Here is a 24,766-nt window from a genome sequence, read left to right on the forward strand (position 1 = left end):
CCCAACTTGCCCTCACCCCAGACAAGCAAGATCAGAGGCAGCAACCAGAACTAGTTCTCACCCAGAACTAGTAAACAGGAATCCTACATCGAAATGAGCCCATCTTCTTTACACCAAGGTGGATTCTCCTCACACCTTGTGCACCTTCCCAGGAGCTATGGTTTAAATATTCCTGCCAAAACTCTTGTTGAAATTTAACTGTCAATATAATGGTATTAACGATGGGAACTTTAAGAGGAGATTAATGCTCCTATCTCAGGAGTGGATTAGTTATCTCAAGAATGGGCTTCAGAAAAAAGGACAAGTTCAGCCCCCATTTGATCTCTCTGTCTAGTGTGCTCACTCCGCCTTCCACCTTCTGCCATGGGATGACCCTCACCAGACAGTGGTGCCACGTTTTTGGACTTCTCCACCTCCAGAACTGTGAGAAATAAGTTTCTTTTTTTTTAATAACTTACCCAGTCTGTAGTATTCCGTTAACAGCAGAAAACATCAGGTGAGGCCAGAACACTCATGCTGCCCTTGACATCACCTCAGTTCCCTCCTGACTGGATCAGTATGATGTCAAATTAATTGCAATGGTGGGTACTTACTATTTTGCATTTACTTTTCATTACAACATATCCCACAGGATTCCAGGGACCTGGGATGGTCTATATTGGCAATTCTCAAGATTTACAAGAGTCTTATTTCTTGTTGACTTTTTTTCTTTTGCTTGATCCTATTGGGCACATGGATCTTCCTAAAGTTTTGATTCTGTAATTAGTGCTACCATAAAAAACTGTACAATTTTGGAGAGTGTCTCTGCTTAGTCATTCATTTTCTAGTAATATTTGTTGTGTTCCTATCATGTGCCCGGCATTGAGCCAGACTTGGGGTTCACCATGAATAGAACAGTCCTGGCTGTCAAAGAGCTTACAGTCTAACAAGGAAGACTGACAAGAAAACAGGCAGTCACAGTGCAGTGTGGTCAGCACTGTCAGGTGGCATATGCAGAGGGTGGTGGCACCAAAGTGGGGGGCATTACCCAAGCCCAGAGCTAACAACTTTTTTGTTGTTCTTGAGATGGAGTTTCACTCTTACCGTCCAGGCTGGAGTGCAGTGGCGCGATCTCGGCTCACTGCAACCTCTGCCTCCCAGGTTCAACTGATTCTACTGCCTCAGCCTCCCGAGTAGCTGGGACTGCAGGCATGCGCCACCATGCCCAGCTAATTTTTGTATTTTTAGGGGTTTCACCATGTTGGCCAGGCTGGTCTTGACCTCAGGTGATCCACCCACCTCAGCCTCCCAAAGTGCTGAGATTACAGGTGTGAGCCACCGTGCCTGGCAGAGCTAACTCCTTTATAGCTCTAAAGATTTACTGCCAGACTGCTCACTAGCTTGATTGCTGAGGAAGATTTTCTTTCATTAAATCATTTCAGTGAGTATACTTTTCATTTCTAGACGTTCTGTTTGGCTCTTTTTCAAATACACCTGTTTTGTTGTTGTTGTTGTTGTTTCCTTTACAATTCCTATTCTTTTTACTAGTACTTCCTATTATCTTCGCCTTCATTTGAAACCTGCTTTTTTCCTTTTAATGTTGAGATGGTACCGTTACCTCAAGTTCTTCCTGTTTTGTCCATTCTGTCCCATGATGGCATGTTTCTTTGAGTGGCTCATACTTTTATTGTGAGGATTCTTTTTTTCTTCTATAGAATGAGACCACCACTTCTCCTGTTGTCTTTCCGGGCTTTTCCCCGTCTCCCCTTTTCCCTAGTTTATAAAACAGGAGAAGGGGAAGAAAGCAAAAAGTTGGAAAGAAACAGAAGTAAGATAAATAGCTAGACGACCTTGGCACCACCACCTGGCCCTGGTGGTTAAAATAATAATGATAATATTAACCCCTGACCAAAACTACTAGTGTTATCTGTAAATTCCAGACGTTGTATGAGAAAGCACTGTAAAACTTTTTGTTCTGTTAGCTGATGCATGTAGCCCCCCGTCACGTTTTCCACGCTTGCTTGATTTATCATGACCCTTTTACACGGATCCCTTAAAGTTGTAAGCCTTTAAAAAGGCCAAGGGAGCTCGGCTCTTAAGACGCGAGTCTGCCGATGCTCCCGGCCGAATAAAAAACGTCTTCCTTCTTTAATCCAGTGTCTGAGGAGTTTTATCTGCGGCTTATCCTGCTACACTTTCTCTTGGAGTCTCTGTGAGCCCTGAGTTGTAGAAATACAGTCATCGTGCAGTTTAACATTTGCTTCTGCTTGGTACCCTGTGGGTCTAACTGGTTTAGCTGATCTATTTTCCTTCAGTTTCTTCACTTGGAGAAATTGTTCGATCATTTAGAAATACTTTACTGAACTTGTACTATGTGTATAGTCCTATATCTGGTGCTGTGGAAGATACAAAACAATGCAAGACAACACACAAGTTGCTGCTTCACATGAAACTACAGTCTGAAAGGGCCAAATACAGTATAGGCCCAAAGTTAGGTGACCATGTAAGGCACAGTAAAAGGCTCAACGGTGAACAGCCAAGTTCAGAAGGAAAAACAGACAGCTGGAGAAAAACCGGGACGAAAAGCCCAAAGAAGGAAAAGGTTCCTGTGAGGAAGTTTCAGAAGGATGGGGAAGTAAATCATCCTCCCCTACTCCCACCCCCAAACTAAAACCTATCGCCTCTTCTTGGTAGAGAGTTAGTGTGGCACTAGGAATTTGACTTTCAGGTCCTTATTGAGAAAGCTAAATCAGAACCTAGGCAAAAGGAAGTCATTTAAGGTGCTCCTGGGGGATGTTCGATGAAAATTGTGTTTGATGGAGAAAACACAGCAAGTTGAAAGGGCAGGCTTTGCAAGTGATTTCACTAGGACAAGCCTGGGTTAGGGAGGCCAAGGCGAGGGAGACAGGGAGTGTGGCATGCTTTGAACGTGGAAAGTGCATAGTGTTCATTATCAAGAGTGGGAAAAGGGGAGGTAGCTTTTTAGGAGGTAAGGCAGGGAGTCAGAAAGGACAGACTGGGAAACCTGGACTAACAGTAAAAGTGGCCAGAAGGCAGGTGTCTCACAATAAACTGGCTATAGGGTAAGTACAGACAAAGGGACCAGGTCTTCCATTGCTGTGTCCCTGCACACTCTAGGATTCATTCAAACAGAAACTTTTATTGCGAACCCCCACAACTAGCAAGGTTCTGTTGTAGGTATTGTTGCAGGGTGTAATGCACGTTTACAAACAGGAACAGGGCACTTGCTGTCCTATCTTCCTCGCAGGGTTCTTGTGAGGATTACACTTGAATCAACACGTGTAAAGCATTTTAAAAAGTGCCTGTCACACAGTTCCTGCAAATTAAGGTCTAGTTATGATTATTCACTTGTATTAACTAAGAATCAACTACAGGCGCCCAGCAGTGCCTGCGTGTGCTCACACCGAGGGACTCACTAAAACCCTCAGGATCTAGTGAGGGAGACACTCAAATACTTTAGAGAAAAACAAATTTTACAACCACGGACTCTGAGGAAGGCGTGCGAAGGCTCCACAGTTGGGGAGGGTGCCCACAGTCGCCGAGGGGACATCTGGATTTGCTCTGGTGGGGAGAGCATTCCTGGCAGGGGAGATGGGAAAGGGGTCGGACAAAGAGGCTGGGGCCGCGGAGGGGCTCGGGTTCGGGCTCGGGGTCGTTCTGCAGCAGGAGATTCAGCTCGCGCAGAGTTCCACGCAGGCCGCGGCGACTGGGATCTGGGCCGCAAAGGGGCGGGCAGAGAACTACAGAGAAAAATCCCGAAGCCAGGGAGGGGGCTTGGAAGCGCCTCAGACCATATTGGGGACGTCTGGCAGCCGGAGGCACCGAACCCCGCCCCCGCGTGCTCTGGGCCTCCCGGGGGAGCGCCCCGGCCTGCGACAGCCGCCACAGCTCCCGAGCCCGGGGACCCGGCTGCCCGCCACCATTGATCCCCGGCCCGCAACCCAGTGTCCTGCTAGGCTCCCACCGGCCCGGGGGCCACATCCGGCGTGTCCCACCCGCCGCGCCACGCTCCCGAGCTCCCCCGCGGCCGAGAGTGGTGCGCCCCGGCCCTGCCCCCTGACGCCAGCGAGGGGCGCGGCCTCCGTCACGTGACAGGGAGTGACCTCGCCGCCGGGTGCCATGGGAGCTTTGGACCCGGAAGTGGCGCCCTGGGCTCGCGGCGGTGCCGCGGGGATGGCGGGAGCCGGAGCTGGAGCCGGAGCTCGCGGCGGAGCGGCGGCGGGGGTCGAGGCCCGAGCTCGCGATCCACCGCCCGCGCACCGCGCACATCCTCGCCACCCTCGGCCTGCGGCTCAGCCCTCGGCCCGCAGGATGGACGGCGGGTCAGGGGGCCTGGGGTCTGGGGACAACGCCCCGACCACTGAGGCTCTTTTCGTGGCACTGGGCGCGGGCGTGACGGCGCTCAGTCATCCCCTGCTCTACGTGAAGCTGCTCATCCAGGTGGGGGACCAGAGGCGCCGTAGGGAGATGAGAGACTGATGTGAAGGTGACAGGCCAGGATTTGGAGGATTGGGGCGGGGAGTCAATGGCGACGGATTTGGGGAGAGGGGTGGGGACGGCGGGTTTGGGGGGCCGAAGTGGGTGGGAGGGGAGGGAAGCCGTGTGGGAACGCAGAGGTCACGGGTTTTAGAATGCAGAAAGGGTTAGAGTAATAGCGGATTTGGGAGAGGGTGGAAGGAACAAGCGATTTGGGGGGTGCCAAGGAGGGGGCGATGGTCTGGAAAAACATATTTGGGAAGTAAAGGAGTGGGGACGATGGACTTGGGATAGGGAAGGGAACGAATTTGGGATGAGGGAAGAAGCAACATAATTGGGGGAGGGGCGAGAAGTTTGGGTGAAGAGATGGGGAGGAAGGTTGGGGGCCCGGGCGAAGTGTTTAGAGGCTGAGGAGCACATATTTGGGGTAGAGGGGAACGGGGGCTCTGGATTTGGTAGAGATGGATGTAAAACGTCGTGGGGTGGGGACAAAGTGGGCACCAGGGCCAGAAATTTAGGAGGGAAAGAAGGACACCAGACTGGGGGTGGACAGAGAAGACAGGTCTTGGGTTTCATTGTGATTTAATTTGGTGGGAGAGTGCGAAGGCAAAGAATTTTGCAGGGGAATGCTATCGGTTTACCGGAGATGGGGGCTCTGGATTTGATGGCGACGACAGATTTGGTAGGAGGAGGGGACAGGGTGACGCGTATGGGGGGAGGGGAACAGATAGGGCCAGCATTGGGGGAGGGGCGTGGCAGCGATTTGTCTAGAGAGGGAAGCTAGGAGCAGGCTTTAAGCGGGGAAGGGGATGACGCATTTGGAGGAGGAAATGGAAGTCAATAGTTGGGGTCAGAGAGGAATCACAGTGCTTGTATCTGGGCAGATGAGGAGAAGGAGGACGGGAGTATTGAAATTGGGCAGAAGGGACAGTGGAGACATAGGTGGCAGGATAGGTAGGGATTACCAGAAATTGAGACCGAGGTAGGGATGTCTCTAGAACGGAGGGATGCATGGGCACTTGGCAGATTTGGTGGTGGCCAGCAATGCGGAACAGATGAAGTGTGCTGCTTGAGAGGAGTGAGCTGGAATGAAGGGCGTGTGGAGGTGTGAGAATTAGGTGGGTGTGGCTGGGATGGGTACAGTTTTGATGGGGGTCATTAGGCCAGAATGTTCCAGTTAAGAAGAGTGGGAGGAGGAAGGTTAAAAATTGAAGTGGAGACCCATCCAAGATTTCAGTTGAGGCAGGTGGGTGTCAGATTTTACCATCTCTATAATTGAACTGAGAGAATGCAAAATACAACTGGAATGAGAAGGCCTTGAGAATGAGAGTAGTTGAAATCTGGGATCTGAGGAATGGTAATAGATTTGTGGGTGTGACCAGGAATATGACAAGGAATGAGGAGATTCAGTCAGGGGCATCAAGGTGCCTGACTAGACCCTAATTGTGACAGATTTGAAAACTGTTGATGGCGGAAGGTGTAGACCAAGACTGGCATTTGGTTGTGATTTGGAAATGAGGGCTGTCTTACAGGGGTAAGATTGTATTTACAGCAGTTGAACTCGAAGTTTGGGAGATAAATTGGTGCTTTGGAACTGGTGGGACCTGAGAAGTGAGGGTTCTGGAAACTGATGGAATGAGGCTAGGAGTTTAGGGTACAGGTGGGAGAGTCTGTGGAGTGAAGGATGCTAGAGCACAAGGGCTCAATGTGAGGGAAATGAAGAAGTGTCTTCATCATTTGGACAACGGCGGATCTGGTTTGAAGGAACATTGAAATAAGGGTGGTTTGGGAAGGGAATGGGGTAATGAAGGACTCTAAAGCATGAGAAGAACTAGATGGTGGGCAGGTAAGGATGGATGAGCCCCATTGAAGGACCAGAGAGGTGCCTGTCTGATTTGGACCCCGTTGGTGTTGAGTGTAACATATATTAAGGTAAGATCTTCAATGGGTATAGCTTGGGAATCAGAGTAATATCTTGCAGAAAGGCAAATTACTGGGAGTGGAGGTGTCAGGAGTGGAGTGACAGATTGGGGATTAGGTACATAAGAATGCAGTGCCTTACATCAGGGCATGTGGCTGTCAGTTGGGAGCTGAAGATTTTAAGATGACAGACTGTCCCTGCTGGTATCTGATACAGGGCCACAGCATTTGCCATAGTTAGGACTGGGTTAACAGATTTGAGGATGGAATTGGGTTTAATGACTTGGGAACAAATAATTAAAACTTGAAGGCGAGAGGAATGCGGATGAGATACAGCCAGCGTGCCTATGATAACCCAATAGAAGTGAAGAAAGTAGATTCAACAGATTTGGGAGCCATGGGGATATGGGATAATGTTACAGATTTAAGGATGAAATTGAGGTCAGTGGGATTCCCAAATAGTGTTGACTAAACTGGGTAAGGACGGCAAAAGAGCAGTGATGGCGATTTGGAGTGGAGGTATAAAGGAGTACCATCTGTATTTAAGAGAACACAGATCAAGACAGAACTTAACTCAGAACTACCGTGGAGCTTTTAACCTAGAAGGGAAAAGGTCTAGAAGGAAAGTACTCACTGCCTGGGTCAGCTGACTCACCCCTTTCCTCCTTTAGCTCCACTAGGTCAAAATTTTTTTCTTTTAAAGACAGTCCCCATCATAGAGGAGTTTTTAAATTTACAATCATTGATCTGTTAGGCATCTCAGAATCACATCCATAGGAGATAGCCTGAACTTTCAAAAGCACTTGCTTGATAAAGGCAAAAGGGGACAGGGGTGATCCCAGAAAGCGTTGGAAGCATACCTAATCCAGTTTACAAGGTAGCACTTTCAAACCTGCCACTTCTAGCGCCTCCCACAGCTGCAGGTCAAATCCCCTCCCACATCTCAGAGGAATCACTCTGGTCCATGGGCCCAGCTGGCCTGCTTAGATGGCACAGGGCTGGTATCCTGGCCCCTTGCCAAGGGAGGAAGGGGCCTTCTCACTCCCCACCTAGGTGCTGGTCTCCTTGGCACCTTGCCTCCTCCCTGGCATCAGGGGCTCTCACCCCTCGACAGGAACTTCCTCCTCCTCCTCACATGGATATGGATGGTCCTTCACCCACCCATGGGTTTAATAAATATTGCAGGCCAGGCACAGTGGCTCACACCTGTAATCCCAGCACTTAGGGAGGCCAAGGCAAGTGGATCACCTGAGGTCGGGAGTTCGAGACCAGCCTGACCAACATGGAGAAACCCCGTCTGTACTAAAAATATAAAAAATTAGCCGGATATGGTGGCGGGTGCCTGTAATCCCAGCTACTCGGGAGGCTGAGGTAGGAGAATCATTTGAAACCGGGAGGCGGAGGTTGTGGTGAGGCGAGAGCATGCCATTGCACTCCAGCCTAGGCAACAAGAGCTAAACTCTGTCTCAAAAATAAATAAACAAATACATAAATAAACATTTCAGATATAAGAAGCATCTGTACAGCAAGAACTGTCATAGCCCTTCAGAAATGAGGGGGTCATTTTTTCACAGGGATGTAGGGTGATTGAGGAGAGAACGCAGCTGAGGATGTGTTTGAGGAGCACCTGGAATTTGAGGTAATAGTTTGCTAAGCCTGGGAATGGGAGGAATAGACGTGGAGGTGTCTGCAGTAGATTTGGTAAGAAATTTGAGTTTGGCGTGCACTTTGGAATGGACGACTTAATGGCTGACCTGTCTGAGGTTTGGGTATGATGTGTTTTCTTATTGCCACATTTGGAATTGAGGTTGGGGTGAAGTTTTTCATTGGGAGATGAGAATAACTGAGATTTGTTCTGAGATGGGAGTAGCGTTTGAAGTACATACAGATGTTTCTACTGGGAATATCTGGGATTTGAATATAAGAATGTTGGGGTGTGGGTGTGACTTGGACTGTGGTTGGGCAGTGTCTGGGACCAGGCATTTCTGTTCATTGGGAGATTACGTGCTGCCTGTGGTTAGAGACACTGACGAGCTTTCTGGTGTTTTGATGGGGAAAACACGAACAAGAGCCACATTAGAATTTGTGGGAGAAGAGGGCAAAGGGGACAGGAGGTGTGAGGAGAGGTGGTGAGGCTGAACGTCCCTTTGTCTTTGTTCATTCTGAAGGTGGGTCATGAGCCGATGCCCCCCACCCTTGGGACCAATGTGCTGGGGAGGAAGGTCCTCTATCTGCCGAGCTTCTTCACCTACGGTGAGTGTGCCTCCCGAGCAGGAAAGCCCATGCCAACAGAAAAGAGGCCTCAAGTGGGGAGCAGGACCAGCTGGCCCTGGGGAACCCACCGCGCAGCACGGCATGCAGAGTTGAGCTGGCACAGAGGAGGGGATCTAAGCATGTCCAGAGAGGGCATGGTGTCGGGGTGGGAGCAGGTGAACCATACAGCTTTCGTCCAGCTCCTCTGCCGGTACTGCCAGCTGCCAGCCCAGACAGTAGGAGGGGACAGACACAGGTGCCTGAGAGAGGACACTGGTCCCTGTTATTTCTGTTGCCCCGGGTTGTGCCTGGAACAGGCGTGGGGGTGATTTCCTTTTGCCCTGTGAGCAGCCTGGCCCTGCTACTCCAGTAGAAGGCCTGTGGGGCTCCTCCTGCGTTCTTTTCTTTCATCCCACCTGGGTGTCTTGTTTCCCCTGCATTCCTCAGGCAGTGAGTGGTGCTCACTCGCTCTGGTGTCTCCATCTGTTGGTTACAGAATGGTGTGCAGTGAATTGCAGCTTCACTTCTGTGTGCTGCGTGAGCTTGGGCGGGCCACTTACCTGCTGTGGCCCGGCTGCACCCCTTGTCTGCAAAGTAAGGTCAGCTTCTCCTGCCCAGGCCTTCCTGCAGGCTCCCCATCTGTCATCAAGAAGCCCACCTTGCTGCCTCTGCTGCCCATCCCCTGGCCCACAGGTGCCGGCTGGCCAGGGCCTTGTCATGTTCCTCTCCCAGTCCCCACCCTCACCAGATGACCATGATGAGGACCTTCTTTAAACGTGCCCTTTCTCTCCATGTTCACAGCTGGAGTTCCATTCCAGGCGAGTCCCCTCAAGTTTCCTGCACCTCTGCTCTTACCTGAGAATGTTCTCCAGAATCTATCTTTCTGTTGAGTAACTTGGGGCTTGGCCTCTGTGTTACCTTTTCCACTTCACATGCTGTTGGCAGAATTGGGTGTCATATTTCTCTTCCAGTTTTGTCCCTGTGTTGTTGAGTGCAGAGTCTAGGGCCAGGTGGAATGTGTCATCTTGTGAGGAAATGTGTTTGTGTTGTTTTTTACTTAAAACTTGTCAGCGTAGTGGAGTGGGGAATGACAGAAGTAGGAAGGCACCCCACCATTGCATAGTGAGGCAGTATACAGAGAGGTAAGGCAGCCCAGGTGGAGGGCTGCGGCCCTGCACGGGGCCTTCTCTGGATCTGGTTGCACCTGCTATGTTCTGAGAGGTGAGATTAGAGCCCAGATCATCTCTATTCATGTGACACAGCCATTCCCAAAAGGACACAGAGCAGAGGGAACTTGACCCTCATCTTACTGCCTCTTGTGAGGATGAGCAGAGTTCTGAGGTGTGCCCCCAGCCTTGTTTATATAAGTGTAGCTTTAATCTAGGGGTGAGCAGATGTCCGTTGGGGATCTCCGGACACTAGGCCTACTTTGGAGTCAGGGAGGGGACCCGCCATTTGGCTCTCTGGTACAGCGTGGACAGTGTCTGCTCCTCTACTTGTCATGGCTGAAAGTACTGCAGCTGTCGTGACATTCTCTGGTATAGAAGAAAGAACTTCCCAGAGGGTTTCCAGGCACTGCAGAAAGACCCGGAATGAGGGGGGCCCTGGCCAGCCTGAGGCCTTAGGACCCACAGAGGCCCCTGCAGGCGTTTCAGCACGCCTCTCTCCGCTCTCCCTTGTTCCCCAGGCCCCTCGGAAATGGAGAGAAATGAAGGTCCTTATTCCATTTTTTTACAGGTGGCCAGATGGAAGAGGGTAGATGTTTTGCTCAGGATCACACACAGAGGTCCTGAGGCTCCCTCTCCTCTCTAGGATCCACCCTCCCCCAAAGCAAATTTTCCTCTGTCTGTTCAGTCTGTGAAGTAGGGCACCTTGCCAAGTCACCCAGCATCCCCTCCCTTCCTCCTCCTCTCTTTCCAGCCCACCCCCATCTCAGGAAATCACATATACAGGTAACAGGTGTTCTCAGCCTCGTGAAAAACCCATGCTAGCTGTGACATTGAATTGCTGGGCTGGCAGACATCTGGGAGGAGCAAAAGGCAGATTTGCTTCTTCCTGCCTCTGCGCGGTGCCAGAGAGCTAAAGTCATGGTCTAAAAGAGGGAGCATGCTGTCTGAGAGAATGTTCTGCTAGCTTCCAGATGCACAGGTTTATAAAAATACCACCCTGCCATTTAAAACATGTTTAAAGTGTTGATAGAAAACAATGAATCGTATCCTTAGAAAGAGAGACCCTAGTGAAAGAAACACTAACTCACACAGGTAGGGTCTAGCTTCCATAACATTTAAGTTTATTCTGTGGAATTGTTCATTGGTACTTCTGTTTTAGTTACTTCTCCATAGACTTGTTTTTCCCTTGACTAATAAATGCCAACAGGTGCCAGGTGGTATCCTGGGTGTAGCACAGTAACAGGGTGGAGACTACCCGGGCCGTCGCGTGTGCAGGGGGCGTTCTTGAGCCTGCCTTCCGGGAGCCCTTCCTTTTCCTTTTTCCCTCCTTTAGGTTGCAGACTTCATCATTCCCTGTGGGCAGTTTCTCTGTGTTTCCTATTTTCTTTTCGTCAAGAAAAACATAACTTTTAAGCAACAGAATTGTTTTCTGTGTTGCAGCATTTAAGTTGCTGAGTTGAGAAATCACGACTGAGTTTGCCAAGTAGAGTTTTTAAAGCAAAAAGAGAAAGAAAGAAAAGAGAGAGAGAGAGGGAGAGAGGAAGGGGGAGGGAGAGAAAATGGAAGGAAGGAAAGGAAAGGAAAGGGAAAAGAAAGGGAAGGGAAAGGGAAGGGAAGGAAGGAAAATGTATGAACTTGTTTGTTAGAAATAGATTTTGAGGCTTTTACTAAAAGAAATGGGCTAGAAGACATTTGGGGGTTAGGGCCTGACCGCTTCCAGGTCCTGGACAGATGCTCCCTTCTGTGCCTGTAGTCAGCAGTTACCTGAGGGACAAGCCGAGCCTGGTCTGGGTGTGTGTGACCCAGGAGTGGGTGCCCCTGAACTGGGTGTAACTCCTCTACCACCTCTGTTTTCTTACAGCCAAGTACATTGTGCAAGTGGATGGTAAGATAGGGCTGTTCCGAGGCCTGAGTCCCCGGCTGATGTCCAACGCCCTTTCCACTGTGACTCGGGGTAGCATGAAGAAGGTGAGCCCACACAAAACCAGGAACAGTGGCCCGAGGTTTCCTCATACTCCCAACCACTCCTGCAGCAGCCAGTTACCCTGGTCCTGCCTCCTTCTTCCCAGACCGTTGGAAGCCCCATGGGAGAGCTCCCACCCCACAGGTCTGCTTTCCCACAGCTGTGACACCAGATGGTGGCTTTCTTTTTCCCCCACGCTCCAGACCTGACCTGGAGGTCACCTGAGGTGGGCCTAGCCAATAGACACTGCAGAGGAAATATTTGGAGCTGGTTCCTGCCGCCCGAGTCCCCGAAGAGTTCCATGGAAGAGGCGTAGCTGAACTTGGTTCTTTCCCTTCCCTGTTTCAGGTTTTCCCTCCAGATGAGATTGAGCAGGTTTCCAACAAGGATGATATGAAGACTTCCCTGAAGAAAGTTGTGAAGGAGGTGGGTGTTGAGAGTTGGAGAGGGAGAGGCGTGTGGCGGGGAGCCTAATGATTTCTCACCCCCAAGTTGGGCAGGTCATTGACAAGTGGAAGAGTTGGGTCCTCGTGCATGCATGGGTGGGATGGTAAGGGAAAGAGCCCTGGCCTGGGTGCGCAGGGAACCCCGGAAAGCCTTCTCAGCCATTGTTGGGCCTAGCCTGGGACCCGCCAGCACTCCTGGGTGGGGGACTGGGGAGTGGGGCAACAGGTGGAGCCATCCTTGGCAGACCGACCCCACGTGCAGTCCCTGGGACGGGTTTCTCCCTCCCAAGCACTTGTAGCTCCCCTCGAGGGCCAGTTCCAGAGACAGGCCGCGGGTGGCGAGTCCCCACCCCATGCTCTCTTCCAGACCTCCTACGAGATGATGATGCAGTGTGTGTCCCGCATGTTGGCCCACCCCCTGCATGGTAAGCCCCCCCTTCCCCGAGACTCTCTAAGCCGGGGTGGGGACGTGGGGTGGGGGCGCCCCCTCGTGGACTGTAGATAGACAGTCTTAGACCGGTTGGGAAGTGGTAGTGGGGTGGGAGGTATTCTACTGGAACCCACCCCACTGAGGAGAGATTGGAATTCTTTCCAAAGGGAGGTGGGGCTCTTCCCAGGCAGAAGAAATGGGGCGCTGTGGTCATGGGATGTGACAGGGAACCCCAAAGTCCCTCTTCCTCTCCTGCTGTCTGAACAGGCCATGTTGTTCAGTGGCCACTCTGCACCCGGCACCCGGCGGCTGGGGCATCATGAGGTTTGGCCCACCACATCACCTGTGTGTGTTTTGTTTTTCCTCAGTCATCTCAATGCGCTGCATGGTCCAGTTTGTGGGACGGGAGGCCAAGTACAGGTGGGTAACTCTTGGGACAGGCAGAGTGGCCCTGTTACCTTTTCAGAGTCTGCCAGGGCAGGCTGTGCTGGGGTTGGTTGCTGCACCTTTTCTGCTCTAGTCCTGTGTGAGTTCAGCCTGCTGCCTGGCTTCTGAGGAATGCTGCAGTGGCTTCCATAGTCTGTCCAGGGGCATTTGCTCTTCTCCATCTCTTATCAAGGGCAGCCCTGGATGAGCCTAGATGCCTTTGCAGAGGGGTGAGTGGGATTGTAGTCAGCTTGGATTAGGATTTCTGGCACCAGAGCTGATTCTGCCACTTAGGACTGAGCTGGGGTCTCCTCTTGGACTCCCAAGGTAATGCTGTAATGATTTTTCCAGCCGTCATAGGCTGATAGCTCTTTTTATCCCCTGTGAAGAAGCCATCCACCCCATGGGCTTGGGGCTCATTCCTTCAACTGTGTACCAGACCTTCACCTAGATCTGCTGTGTGCAGCCCTGGGCAGGTGCCAGGGGCATATGTGTTGACAGAGGTGGGTCCTGGAGGCATGTGGCAGAAGGACACACCTGGGTTGCCCTTCCTCGCTTAAGATTCTCATTTCCTGGGGTCAGCGTTTTTTGCAGCCGTCCTTTGGGGCCACCACCCCAGGAAGCTCAGCTGCCATGGTGCCTCATTTTGGGGTCATTAATGGGAAATTGGCCCATTCCCCTAGACTGAAGTATGAGGTCAGTAGTTGGGACCAGGCGGGTATAATCTGGCAACCACTGTTTTGAGAGGTGGGGCCGGGCCTGACAGGGCTGGGATAATCTGGGTCCAGGGCTACCCAGGGCTTTGCCTTCCACTGGCTTCCTCTGTTAGGTTGCCCCTTCCACCTGGGCTTTGTGCAGCCTCCATTCAGGACAAGCCAATTGTCATTTCCAGCCATAGGTCACAAAGGTTGTTATTGAGCTTCCTTGGCATTTCACGCCTAAGAACCCGCAGCCTGTCCTCTCATCTCTAACAGGGTGCAGTGGCCAGGGCATGAATCCCCGGCTCCCTGCTCAGGAGTGCCAGATGTCTTCTCCTAGGCTGGTTCCAGTGCCTCCTCCTGCAGGGCCCTGTATTCTTTCTCTGCCCTCTGGGAAAGTAATTCTCTCGGCTCACTACCGCCTTCTACTCTTACTCTCTTGGGCAGGCCTGTGGGCTCCTCTGGTGGAGTGTTGTTTAACCAGAGATAAGTGTGAGGGCCAGGTAAGAGAAGGGCCTGCCATCTCTGCAGCAGTGGCCGAAGTCGGGAGATGCATTCCTAAACTCCGATCTCACAGAAAACGCCAGTATAGGACTGCTAGTGGGCTGCTCTCGTGGGTGGTTGGGCTTCCCCAGTCTCCGTGAACTGTGTAAACTCCTCCTCACCCCGACCAAGCGCTCTCTGTGCCTTTCTACTTGGTTCTTCCTGGTAATAATCCTCCCCACCCCACCAGGACTGGCTGGATCTGAGCAGAGCTCGGGGGCTCAGCCCCACACCAAGGGGTGGGCTTCCGGTAGGTGACTGCATGACCCTGTATCTCTGTCTTGTCTTCTTCACAGTGGTGTGCTGAGCTCCATTGGGAAAATTTTCAAAGAGGAAGGGCTGCTGGGATTCTTTGTGTACGTGAGTCTATATACCCCATAACTGGCTACGGGTCTGGCTCTGTTAACACATGTGTCCTCAACCTCTCAGACCACAGCTGCTGGCCTGGGACTAACCACGTGGCCCTGCCCTAGCCCAAGTGCTGTGGCCAGCTCTCTAGAGCTCCATGGCGTGTCCAGACTGCTTAGCCCTTTTCAGGCCACGGCTCATGTAAAAGTGGAACTGTGTGTCTAGTACATGGGGGAGATGAACTGATCAGCCCCACTGGGCCTCATCCAGCTGCGGTGGGTGTGGGGCTGGTCTTCGTGAGCTAAGTCACTGCATAGTCCTTGGCCTCACTGCTAAAACATGACTGAATATCTGACTTGGACTGAGGGTGGAGCTCTGGAAGCTCACAGGCTGACCACAGCCAGTGGATTCTGTTTGACATTGCTTTTCTGATAAATTAGTTGTTGACGTTGACATTTAAGGTATGTTGCACAAAATTCCACATTTCTAGCATCTCTTTGAAAAGTCAGAAAATCTTGTCCTGCTGGGTAGTTCTTTCTGTAGAGCAGCCATTGGCCAGGACCCAGGACCTGGTCCTTTGGCAGGGCACATGGTCTCCAAGGGCCACAGACACCCTGCACTTCGTCACCTCACGTCCAGTTTATTTCACCTCTAAATAAAGCGCATACTGAAAAGACTATGTTCAGAAAGAATAAAGCACAGACAGAACCCAGAAGCCAGGCTTGATGGCTGTTTTTTGATTTGCTGTTCTAAGGTCTAGGCAGTGACGTATATGCTGACAGGTACGTCACAAATGTGGTAGACACATGGTATACAGCAGTGTCCGCTGTACTAGACACAGGGCTCCATATTATTCGTAAGAAGTCTTTATATCATGGTTTTCCAGTTTGTCAGATGTTTTTTATTTATGGCCCCTTGTTTAACCAAGAAATGAGTACTTGTAGGTGCATGTGCATGTATGTGTATATAATACAGAAATATATATACAGTTCTCAGCAGGAGATGATTTTGCTCCCCAGGGAACACTGGCAGTGTCCGGAGACATCTTGTAGTTGTCACAACTGGCATCTAGTGGGTAGAGGCCAGAGACGCTGCTAAACATCCTACAGTACACAGGACAACCCCGCAACAAAGACTGATTCAGCCTGGTGTGGTTGCTTGCATCTGTGATCCCAGTTACTCAGGATTAGTCTCAGTGGTTTCTGCAGCTGTCCGGAGGCCAAGGCAGGAGGATTACTTGAGGCCAGAAGTTCAAGACCAGCCTGAGCAACATAGCAAGACTTCTGTCTCTATAAAAATGTTTTTAAAAGTTAGCTGGGCGTGGAAGCACTCACCTGTAGTCCTAGCTACCTGGGAGGCTGAGATGGGAGGATGGCTTGAGCCCCGGAGTTGGAGACTGCAGTGAGCTATGATTGCACCACTGCACTCCAGCCTGGGTGACAGAGTGAGACCCTGTCTCTTGGGGAGAAAAAAAAATTATTCAGCCCAAAATGTCAATAGTGCCAAGGTTGAGAAACTCTGATTTATATTCATGCACACATATATGTATGTATAAATATTTATACATATATATATTTGCGCATGTACCTGGTAACAAACCAACATTCGTGACATGCCTATCAGCATGTATGTCACTACCTAGACCTTAAAACGGCAAATCAAAAAACGACTCACCAAGCCTGGCTTCTGGGTTCTGTCTGTGCTTTATTCTTTCTGAACATAGTCTTTTCAGTATGCGCTTTCTTTAGAGGTGAAGTAAGTTGGATGTGAGGTGACAAAGTGCAGGGCATCTGTGGCCCTCAGAGACTGTGTGCCCTGCCAAAGGGGTAGCCCCTGGGCCCCGGCCAATGGCTGCTTTACAGAAACAGCCACCCATCTTGAAACACTGCACATGACCACCTCTGGCATTTTTCACACTGCGTAGTTCTCTTCTGGTGTGTGAATAGGATTCCCACACAACAGATGCCTACTCTTTGGGTTCTTTTTCGCCATGTGATTTTGGAACAGGTGATATGCATACATGTTACAGTGCATAGAAAGCACCAAAGGGTATATAGCACATAGTCAATCTGAGCACAAGCAGGAACGACAAGATTAGAAATTGCATTCACAGAGGTTCATTTTATTAATACTCCTTATGGATGTATTACATATATTCTTTTGAGTTTTTCATATATTTTATAAGATTTTTTTTTTTTAATTCAAAAATAATAATTCTGCTTTTCCTCCCAGGAGACAGCCATCCTTCTCCTGGAGAGCCTCCCAGGGCACTCCGTACCTAAACAAGCAAATACACTGAAAAACACACAAGAGGCATGTGGGACCCACTGACCTCAAACTGGCCTTTTACCCTCAGCACTGCATCTTGGGGAACCTTCCTTAGCAGTTTAAAGGCCATCACTTAAAAAGTTAGCCCTCATTGTAAATGCTTGCATAGAATCTTTTTGATAGAATATTTTCAGGGGCGAAGAGAACAGATGCATTGAGCAATGTGTCTTCTGGGAGTTGGTTAGGTAAAGAGGCCAGGAAAAAATTACCAACACGTCGACACTGTTGTTATCTGCATTTGGAAATTGCAAATTTGGCAGTATTCACATCTTGATCCCTGGCTTCTGTGGTTTGAAAACTGCTTGAGACTGTTAACTAATTTGTGGCATCCAAAGTGCCATAGAACACCTCCCCATGGGAAAGGAGCACTACCTTCCCAGTGTGCGAAGCTGCTGGCCCCTGCAGGCTTCCTTTCTAAGGCTGTGCCATTGGATATGCTAAGATTTTGAACTTGGAACATCCCTGCCTGCTTCCTGGGTGTGGAGCCCCCAGAGACTGCTCCTCTCCCTCTCCTGCTCATCTCTGCTTACCTTGTTTTTTAGTGGATTAATCCCTCACCTCCTGGGCGATGTGGTTTTCTTGTGGGGCTGTAACCTGCTGGCCCACTTCATCAATGCCTACCTGGTGGATGACAGCGTGAGTGACACCCCAGGGGGGCTGGGAAACGACCAGAATCCAGGTTCCCAGGTTGGTTGGAACAAGGACTTGTCCTTCTTTCCGTGTACTGCTGATGCCCAGGGTCTGGGACAAAGTCGAGGATTCTGGGGTTCTGAGCATCAGGCCCGGAGGGTGAGAGAGGACCTCTCATTGTCCCTGGGGTCATCTTTGCCTAAGGGGAGTATGGCCATGAGAGGCGAGATTCCAGATTAGTACCCAGACCTGGGAGGAATTAATGGAATGCTTGTCCCTGGGAAGCCTTAGAAACCAACCCCAGCTTATCTAAGGCTGCTCCGAGGCAGTGACCCAACTAGGGCTCAGGAAGTCAGAAGATAGACCAGCTAATAGTGAGCACCCTTTGACCATTGCATCACGTCTTTTGCTTTTCAAAACCCTTTTGTGAACATTGTGGCCTTTGATCTGACGGCATCCTAGTTGTGAAGGGAACAGGGCAGGTATAATGTTCCGTTTACCAACACAGAAATTGAGACCCAGAGATCACAAATTCTGGAGAACTCTGGGCTCTCCAGAGTCACTCAGCTAGAACTGACAGGGCTGGAATTAGATCCCTGGCCAGGCTAAGGGTACATTCCTCTGAGTTTTTTCAGATCGGCTAGGGAGTATACAGCCCAGGCTCACCCTCCTATTTTGTTAGCTGTGGTCTACACAGCCTAGTATACATAGACCTTTCAGCAGGTCAGGTCAGGCATAGGAAGGCCTGGTCCTTCTACACAGCACTAGTTGAAGAAGGCTGTCCAGGTACCTGAGGGGTGGACTGGTTCTGCCTGAACCAAGATAAGAGGTGGGGAGCAGCGATGGCTGGGGATCGCAGTGTCCAGACATTCTCACAGTGGGGATCGCCAGGCCCAGGAGGCTAGGAGGGCCTGGGGACCTGTCCGCCAGAATCGCCTGGGTGGGAAGGGGTTCATGTTCCACGTGTGTGTGTCTGGCACCTGTCTGTTCTGTGTGGTGAGGAGTGCCCCATCCCAGATGGGAGCCTCTGCTTGCAGGGAGACTGGCCACTTGACCTGGGCAGGTGAGTCTTAACTGGCCTTTCAGTGTAAGCAAATTAAAGTGGCTCCATAGAGACCCACCCCATCTACAATCACAGTGGCACATTCCTGCAGTTCTGCCTTTCTTGGGGGCCTTGTGGGTGGGTAAGCTGTGCTGTCACATACAGAGCAAGGGTGGCCGGGAGTGCACAGCTCAATGTTTCTCATCTAGGTGGGCAGCTGTCTGACCAGAGGCTGCTGTGCTTACATCAGCAATAACAGCAGTCAACAGATTTGTTTAAAGTGTGTTTAGAGTGCTTTTCTGTGTGTGGCTTAAAGGCTGAGATGAGGCTGCCGGGCTATCAAAGCCACTCAAGCAGACCTCTGAGCAAATCTCTGCCCAAGGCCCCAGGGCATCGATCTGGTGGGATGGCCGCTCCACAGGAAGCTGAGGCTGGGGGAGCCACCTTTCCTCACTAGGAGCTGTTTGCTTCAGCAAAGCAGGATTTGAGGAGTTGGGGTCTGAAGGGGGAAAAGCTTGCTGAGGTGGAGGTGGCAGTAAGCCTGGAGTTGCCCTCACCTCACCCCACAGGCCAGGATTTGCCTTTGGGTGTCAGGGTGCATGTGTGTCTTAGCGCCGACTGCGTGCCAAGCCCTGGATGTTGATCAGGCAGACACAGGTTCAGCCCTTGAGGCTCACAGTCTGGTGGGGTTGCACAGGCAGCGGCAGCTGCTCCCTCTTACCGGGTGTCCTTCTCAGGACTCCCTTCAGTCCACTTAGCCTGCTTCTGCCCCCAGGCCTTCTCTGGGCAGTGACTGTGAGGCCCGACAGGAAAGGCATGTGTGGTGTGCTTGCGAGGAGCTGAGCACAGAGGGTGGGGTGAGGGCATGTGGATCTGAAGTCTGCGTCCTGAGGTGCCTGTGGCAAACCGCTCCTCCTTTCTGTCTCCTCAGTTCAGCCAGGCCCTGGCCATCCGGAGCTATACCAAGTTCGTGATGGGGGTAAGTCAAGCCAGCTGCCCTTCCTTCCCACTGCCTTGCGGACCCAAGTGGGGTCTAGGAGGCCAACCCTGGTAATGGCTGGAGGCAAGTCTTGGTACAGAGTGTTGGCGTGGTGTGTCTCTGCTCGCCAGGCTGGGGTGGGTTACTGGCACTCAGGCCTCTCTGGGTTTCAGATTGCAGTGAGCATGCTGACCTACCCCTTCCTGCTAGTCGGCGACCTCATGGCTGTGAACAACTGCGGGTAGGTGTGCGCCCTTCTACTTGTCACTCTACCTACCAAGGCTGTGGGGTGGGGGAGACCCAGCAAGCCCTTGCAGCACTCTGCCCCCTCCCACCTGCTCTGTGTATAGGCTCAGCCTGCCAGGCACCCTGGCTTCCGCTGGGATTTCCCAGCACTCCCTGGGGTGAACTATGGTGTCAGGGTGTGGACGGGTGGTAGCCCGAAGGCGTTCCTTCTTGAAGTGGCTTTCCCATGGCTGGCTGTCTCCCACTGTTCTCTGCATCTACACTCTCCTTCCTGGGCAGGCTGCAGGCTGGGCTTCCCCCTTACTCCCCGGTGTTCAAATCCTGGATTCACTGCTGGAAGTACCTGAGTGTGCAGGTGAGCAGGCACTGGACGGAGGAGGCCTTTCCTGTTCTTTGCCACATCCTTCAGCTGAAATGATTTTGTGGATGCTTCATTGCATGCAAAGATAAGTGGTTTCATGGAATCTAATATTGTGAGGAGACACTTGGTGTCTATAAGGCATTTAAGTTTTCATCTTACCTAATTTCAGAAAGGATTTGAGGTGGCTAAGTGTGGGTTTATTTTAAGATTAAACATCATACAAGACCTTTTCTTCTTTGAGTCTTAAAGACTCTTAGGATAAGGATAAGAGAACTCTGGCCCAGGTGGCAGGTGGCAAAGCCCAAGAACTGCTTCTCCTTCAAGTAACATGGGCTGAAAATTTGAGGGCTGTAACCAGTTGAGCTGAGTTCCTGGGTTGTTAGGGCAGCTGGCATTGGAGACCAACTCCTCCCTCCTGCAGGACATTCCTGGGCCCAGGAAAGCCTGTGGGTGGAGCTGGGCCACGGGGGGACCTGGCAGCAGTACCAGCCTTGGGTTCTCATGTTCTGTGCCGAAGCTACCTCTCCCTGGCTGGAGATCTTGGGCCCAGCAGTCAGGTCCAGGCTCTGGTCAAGGGCAGAACCTTGCCTTTTCCTGGCCTTGGTTTGCCTCGCAGTGAAATGGGGCAGTGGCCTGGAGGGAGCCAGAGCGCTGACTGGCCTCAAGGCTGAGAAGAGGACAGATGGGAGGGAAGCAGGGAGGAGAGCCACAGTTCTTCCCAGCGGCCCTGGTCAGTGTCAGTGTGTCTCGTCCTCCCTGTGAGCATTGAAAGAGTCCCAGACCACTTGGGCTCTGAAGCAAGAGGGGCAATGAGCCTCGTCTCTGGGCTCTCCTACAGAGTAGCCCCAAAGACACCCCTGGGCAGGACATGAACCGCTCCCGTCTGCTTCAACACAGGCAGATTCTGCCCTCCAGGGATGTAGGCCGAGGCTGTCCACCCCGGAGCTAGGTCTTTGAGCTCCTGGACCCTTCTTTGCCTGACACTGGCCTTCCTCTCGGAGGGACAAGGAAGCGTGGCCTCCCTTTCACTCACCCTCTTTTTCCTTCTGGTCCAGGGCCAGCTCTTCCGAGGCTCCAGCCTGCTTTTCCGCCGGGTTTCATCAGGATCATGCTTTGCCCTGGAGTAACCTGAATCATCTAAAAAACACGGTCTCAACCTGGCCACCGTGGGTGAGGCCTGACCACCTTGGGACACCTGCAAGACGACTCCAAACCAACAACAACCAGATGTGCTCCAGCCCAGCCGGGCTTCAGTTTCCATATTTGCCATGTGTCTGTCCAGATGTGGGGTTGGGCGGGGATGGGGCTGTACCCAGTGGATTGGGTCACCTGGCAGACCTGGGGAAGATGAGGCGAGGTGGGGAGTTGGGAGAATCCCCATACCTCCCAGATTTGCTGAGTCTGTCTTGTGCAAAGGGCCAGAGAATGGCTTATGGGGGCCCAGGTTGGATGGGGAAAGGCTAATGGGGTCAGACCCCACCCCCTCTACCCCTCCAGTCAGCCCAGCGCCCATCCTGCAGCTCAGCTGGGAGCATCATTCTCCTGCTTTGTACATAGGGCGTGATCCCCTGGCACATGGCCACCATCATGTCTAGGCCTATGCTAGGAGGCAAATGCCAGGCTCTGCCTGCGTTTTTCTCAACACTACTTTTCTGATATGAGGGCAGCACCTGCCTCTGAATGGGAAATCATGCGACGACTCGGAATGTGTCCTCCTCATCGAATGCTCACATGTTTAATGGTGATGCCTCGCGTACAGGATCTGGTTCCCTGTGCAGTTGTGAATACCCAGAGGTTGGGCAGATCAGTGTCTCCAGTCCCACCCAGTTTTAAAGTTCATGGTAAGATTTGACCCCATCTCCCGCAAATAAATGTATTGGTGATTTGGAGTTTTGTGGGGAGTCTCTTATTTTTGTAAGCTTAAAAATCTATCTGTAGAGTCTGTCTTTCCAAGTCCTTCCTGTTGGTGTGAGAAGGGGCTGTAAAGAGGCAGGGCAGGGGGCTGCCCGATTGGAGATGTAGGTACCAGAGCTTGGTGTAGCTCAGTCTCCGGGGAGACACTGGATGATGAGGCTGGGGTGTCAGTTTCCACAGCAGCAACCAGTGCGCAGGTCTGTTGCCAGGGAGACAGGCCTTTCAGAAAGTGTTCCACCCACACCCCTGACTGTCATATCTTAGCACTGTTCAAGGATGACGTATCTTCAGGTTTTACGAAGTGTCACTTGGTATAGTGGCCACGGTTACATTAGAACGGGCAGACCTCCCTTCCATCGAATGGTTTTTGCCCAGCACTGGGGTCTGTAAGCAGACAAAGCTTACACATATTTTGAGGCCCAGCTAGGTTCCCCCAGGTATTTCTCTGCCCTTGCTCAAGGTATCCTGGCTTTTGAGAGCTGGGTTCTGGTAGCTTTTAACAGTGGACTCACGGACAGTTTCACTTCACATGTCCTCGTTTCCCAGGAACACAGAAGTGTGCCTGTGTGGGTGTTATGTAAATGTACACTGATTGAGGCCACCAAGGTCTCATAACTTTGTCACCCATATTAACTTTTCTAGGGAAACACCCCAGAGGGCTAAGGTAGTGGGAGGAACACATGTGGGGGTGGGCAGGGCAAGCCTGTAGAGGAGGACCTTGGGTTCCCAGGTCCTTCAGAGGGGAGTCTGCCCCGTGGCCTTTCTCCAGCCCAGTGTGCTTTTCCAGAGACAGACCACTGTTCTGGGGTGTCTTTTCTTCCTGTTGCTCCACCCTCAGATCCTGTTTTTGCATGGATTAATTCCTAAGGCCCCCCCTAGATTGAGGGGCACCTGTATCTCTGGAGCCTGAGCTAAGCTGGATCTGAAGAGCTCCTCCCAGAAGTTCAGAGAGGCTGCCCGGAGTACAGAGCAAGGTTTTGATGGCCTTGGCCAGTCACCTCAGGGAGGGCTGCTGTTGTCTCCCAAGTAATTTCCTGAATTTGGGGGTTTCAACTTCATTTCCCAAGCCATCTTCCACACCCAGAAATGGCATGAAAATGTCTTTTGATACTGTGTCCCAGTTACTGGTTGAGCAAAGTACAGATTTTTAATAAAACAGGAAGTTTGCAGTTCATTCAAATTCTTGTGTGTGTGAAATGCTTCTAGACCCTTTGATGTTTGGGGGCTGAGGCCCTGTTCATCTGCCTTCCTAGCACTTGGCATGTTTCCTGTTGACTAGTCCTAGAAACTAGGATGCTGGGTCCTCATCTGAGAAAGGAGATTGGGTGGGATTGGGCAGGAGGAGAGCTCAGCTGCTGGCAAAGGGAGGGGTGACGGGAGGAGGAGTGTCCTGTGGAGAGCTGATGACCTCCACTCCTGGGAAATCTCATCCAATGGGCAAAGCTAAAAGGCCCCTGACAGGCCTTTGGGGACTTCCTTATCTATACCCCTAGGTATATACCCAAGATAATTGGAAACTTACGTTCACACAAAAGCTGGTACATGAATGCTTAGAGTAGCATTATTCATAGTAGCTCAGGAGTGGAAACAGCCTGAGTGTCCGATGACAAATAAAATGGAAATGTTCTATAGAATGTAACAAATATTCCATAGAATGGAATATGACTTGGCAATAAAAATGAAGAAGTTCCGATTCATGCTACGACATGGATGAACCTTGAAAGTATGTTGGCTGAGAGCAGCGACTCACAACCATAATCTCAGTCCTTTGGGAGGATTGCTTGAAGCCAGGAGTTCAAGACCAGCCTGGGCAACATAGTGAGAACTTGTCTCTACAAAAAATTTAAAAATTAGCTGGACATGGTGGCATGCACCTATAGTCCCAGCTGCTCAAGAGGCTGAAATGGGAGAATCACTTGAGCCCAGGAGTTGGAGGCTGCAGTGAGCTATAATCCTGGGTGTCAGAGCAAGACCTGGTCTAAAACAAATTATATGTATTTATGTGGTAAGTGAAAGAAGCAGTTACAAAAGACCATAACATATATGATATGTCAAGAATTTATATGGGATGTTAAGAACAGACAAATCCATGTAGACAGATTAGTGGTTGATGGGGGCTGGGGAGGTTGGAGGGAAATAGGGAGTGACTGCTAATGGGTATGGGTTTTTTTTGGGGGGGTGATGAAAGTGTTCTAAAATTGTGATGGTTACACAACCTTGTGAATATAGTAAAAACCATTGAGTTGCATACTTTAAATGGGTGAATTTTATGTTATGAGTTATATCTGAATAGAACTGGAAAAAACATACTAAGTAGGCTAGGTGTGGTGGCTCACGCCTGTAATCCTAGCACTTTGGGAAGCTGAGGTGGGTGGATCACCTGAGGTCAGGAGTTCAAGACCAGCTGTTGACCAAACTCTGTCTCTACTAAAAATACAAAAATTAGCCAGGTGTGTTGGCAGGCGCCTATAATCCCAGCTACTTGGGAGGCTGAGGCAGGAGAATCACTTGAACCTGGGGGGCGGCGGTTGCAGTGAGCCCAGATCGCGCCACTTCACCCTAGCCTGGGTGACAGAGCAAAACTCTATCTCAAA

At 51.1% G+C, this 24,766-nt stretch overlaps 1 protein-coding gene across 7 annotated transcripts; it reads left to right on the top strand.

Annotated features, from left to right (window-relative positions):
• Nucleotides 1–4,083: 4,083 nt before the first annotated feature.
• MTCH1 (mitochondrial carrier 1) lies at nt 4,084–22,147 on the top strand. 7 transcript variants are annotated; one of them, XM_001116955.5, is made up of 12 exons: nt 4,084–4,440; nt 8,565–8,649; nt 11,680–11,786; nt 12,130–12,207; nt 12,595–12,652; nt 13,026–13,077; nt 14,621–14,680; nt 17,543–17,687; nt 19,604–19,651; nt 19,825–19,892; nt 20,177–20,252; nt 21,314–22,147. In XM_001116955.5, the coding sequence occupies exons 1-12, from the start codon at nt 4,120–4,122 to the stop codon at nt 21,383–21,385; spliced, it is 1,170 nt and encodes a 389-aa protein (XP_001116955.1). In that variant the 5' UTR covers nt 4,084–4,119; the 3' UTR covers nt 21,386–22,147. The 7 variants fall into 7 exon arrangements, with proteins under 7 accessions (XP_001116955.1, XP_014991744.1, XP_077856187.1 ...); XM_015136258.3 differs by having other exon boundaries at nt 17,543–17,636; XM_078000061.1 differs by having other exon boundaries at nt 4,146–4,602; nt 8,508–8,649.
• Nucleotides 22,148–24,766: the final 2,619 nt, after the last annotated feature.

Source organism: Macaca mulatta, chromosome 4, assembly GCF_049350105.2.
Source record: "Macaca mulatta isolate MMU2019108-1 chromosome 4, T2T-MMU8v2.0, whole genome shotgun sequence".
NCBI lineage: Eukaryota > Metazoa > Chordata > Mammalia > Primates > Cercopithecidae > Macaca > Macaca mulatta.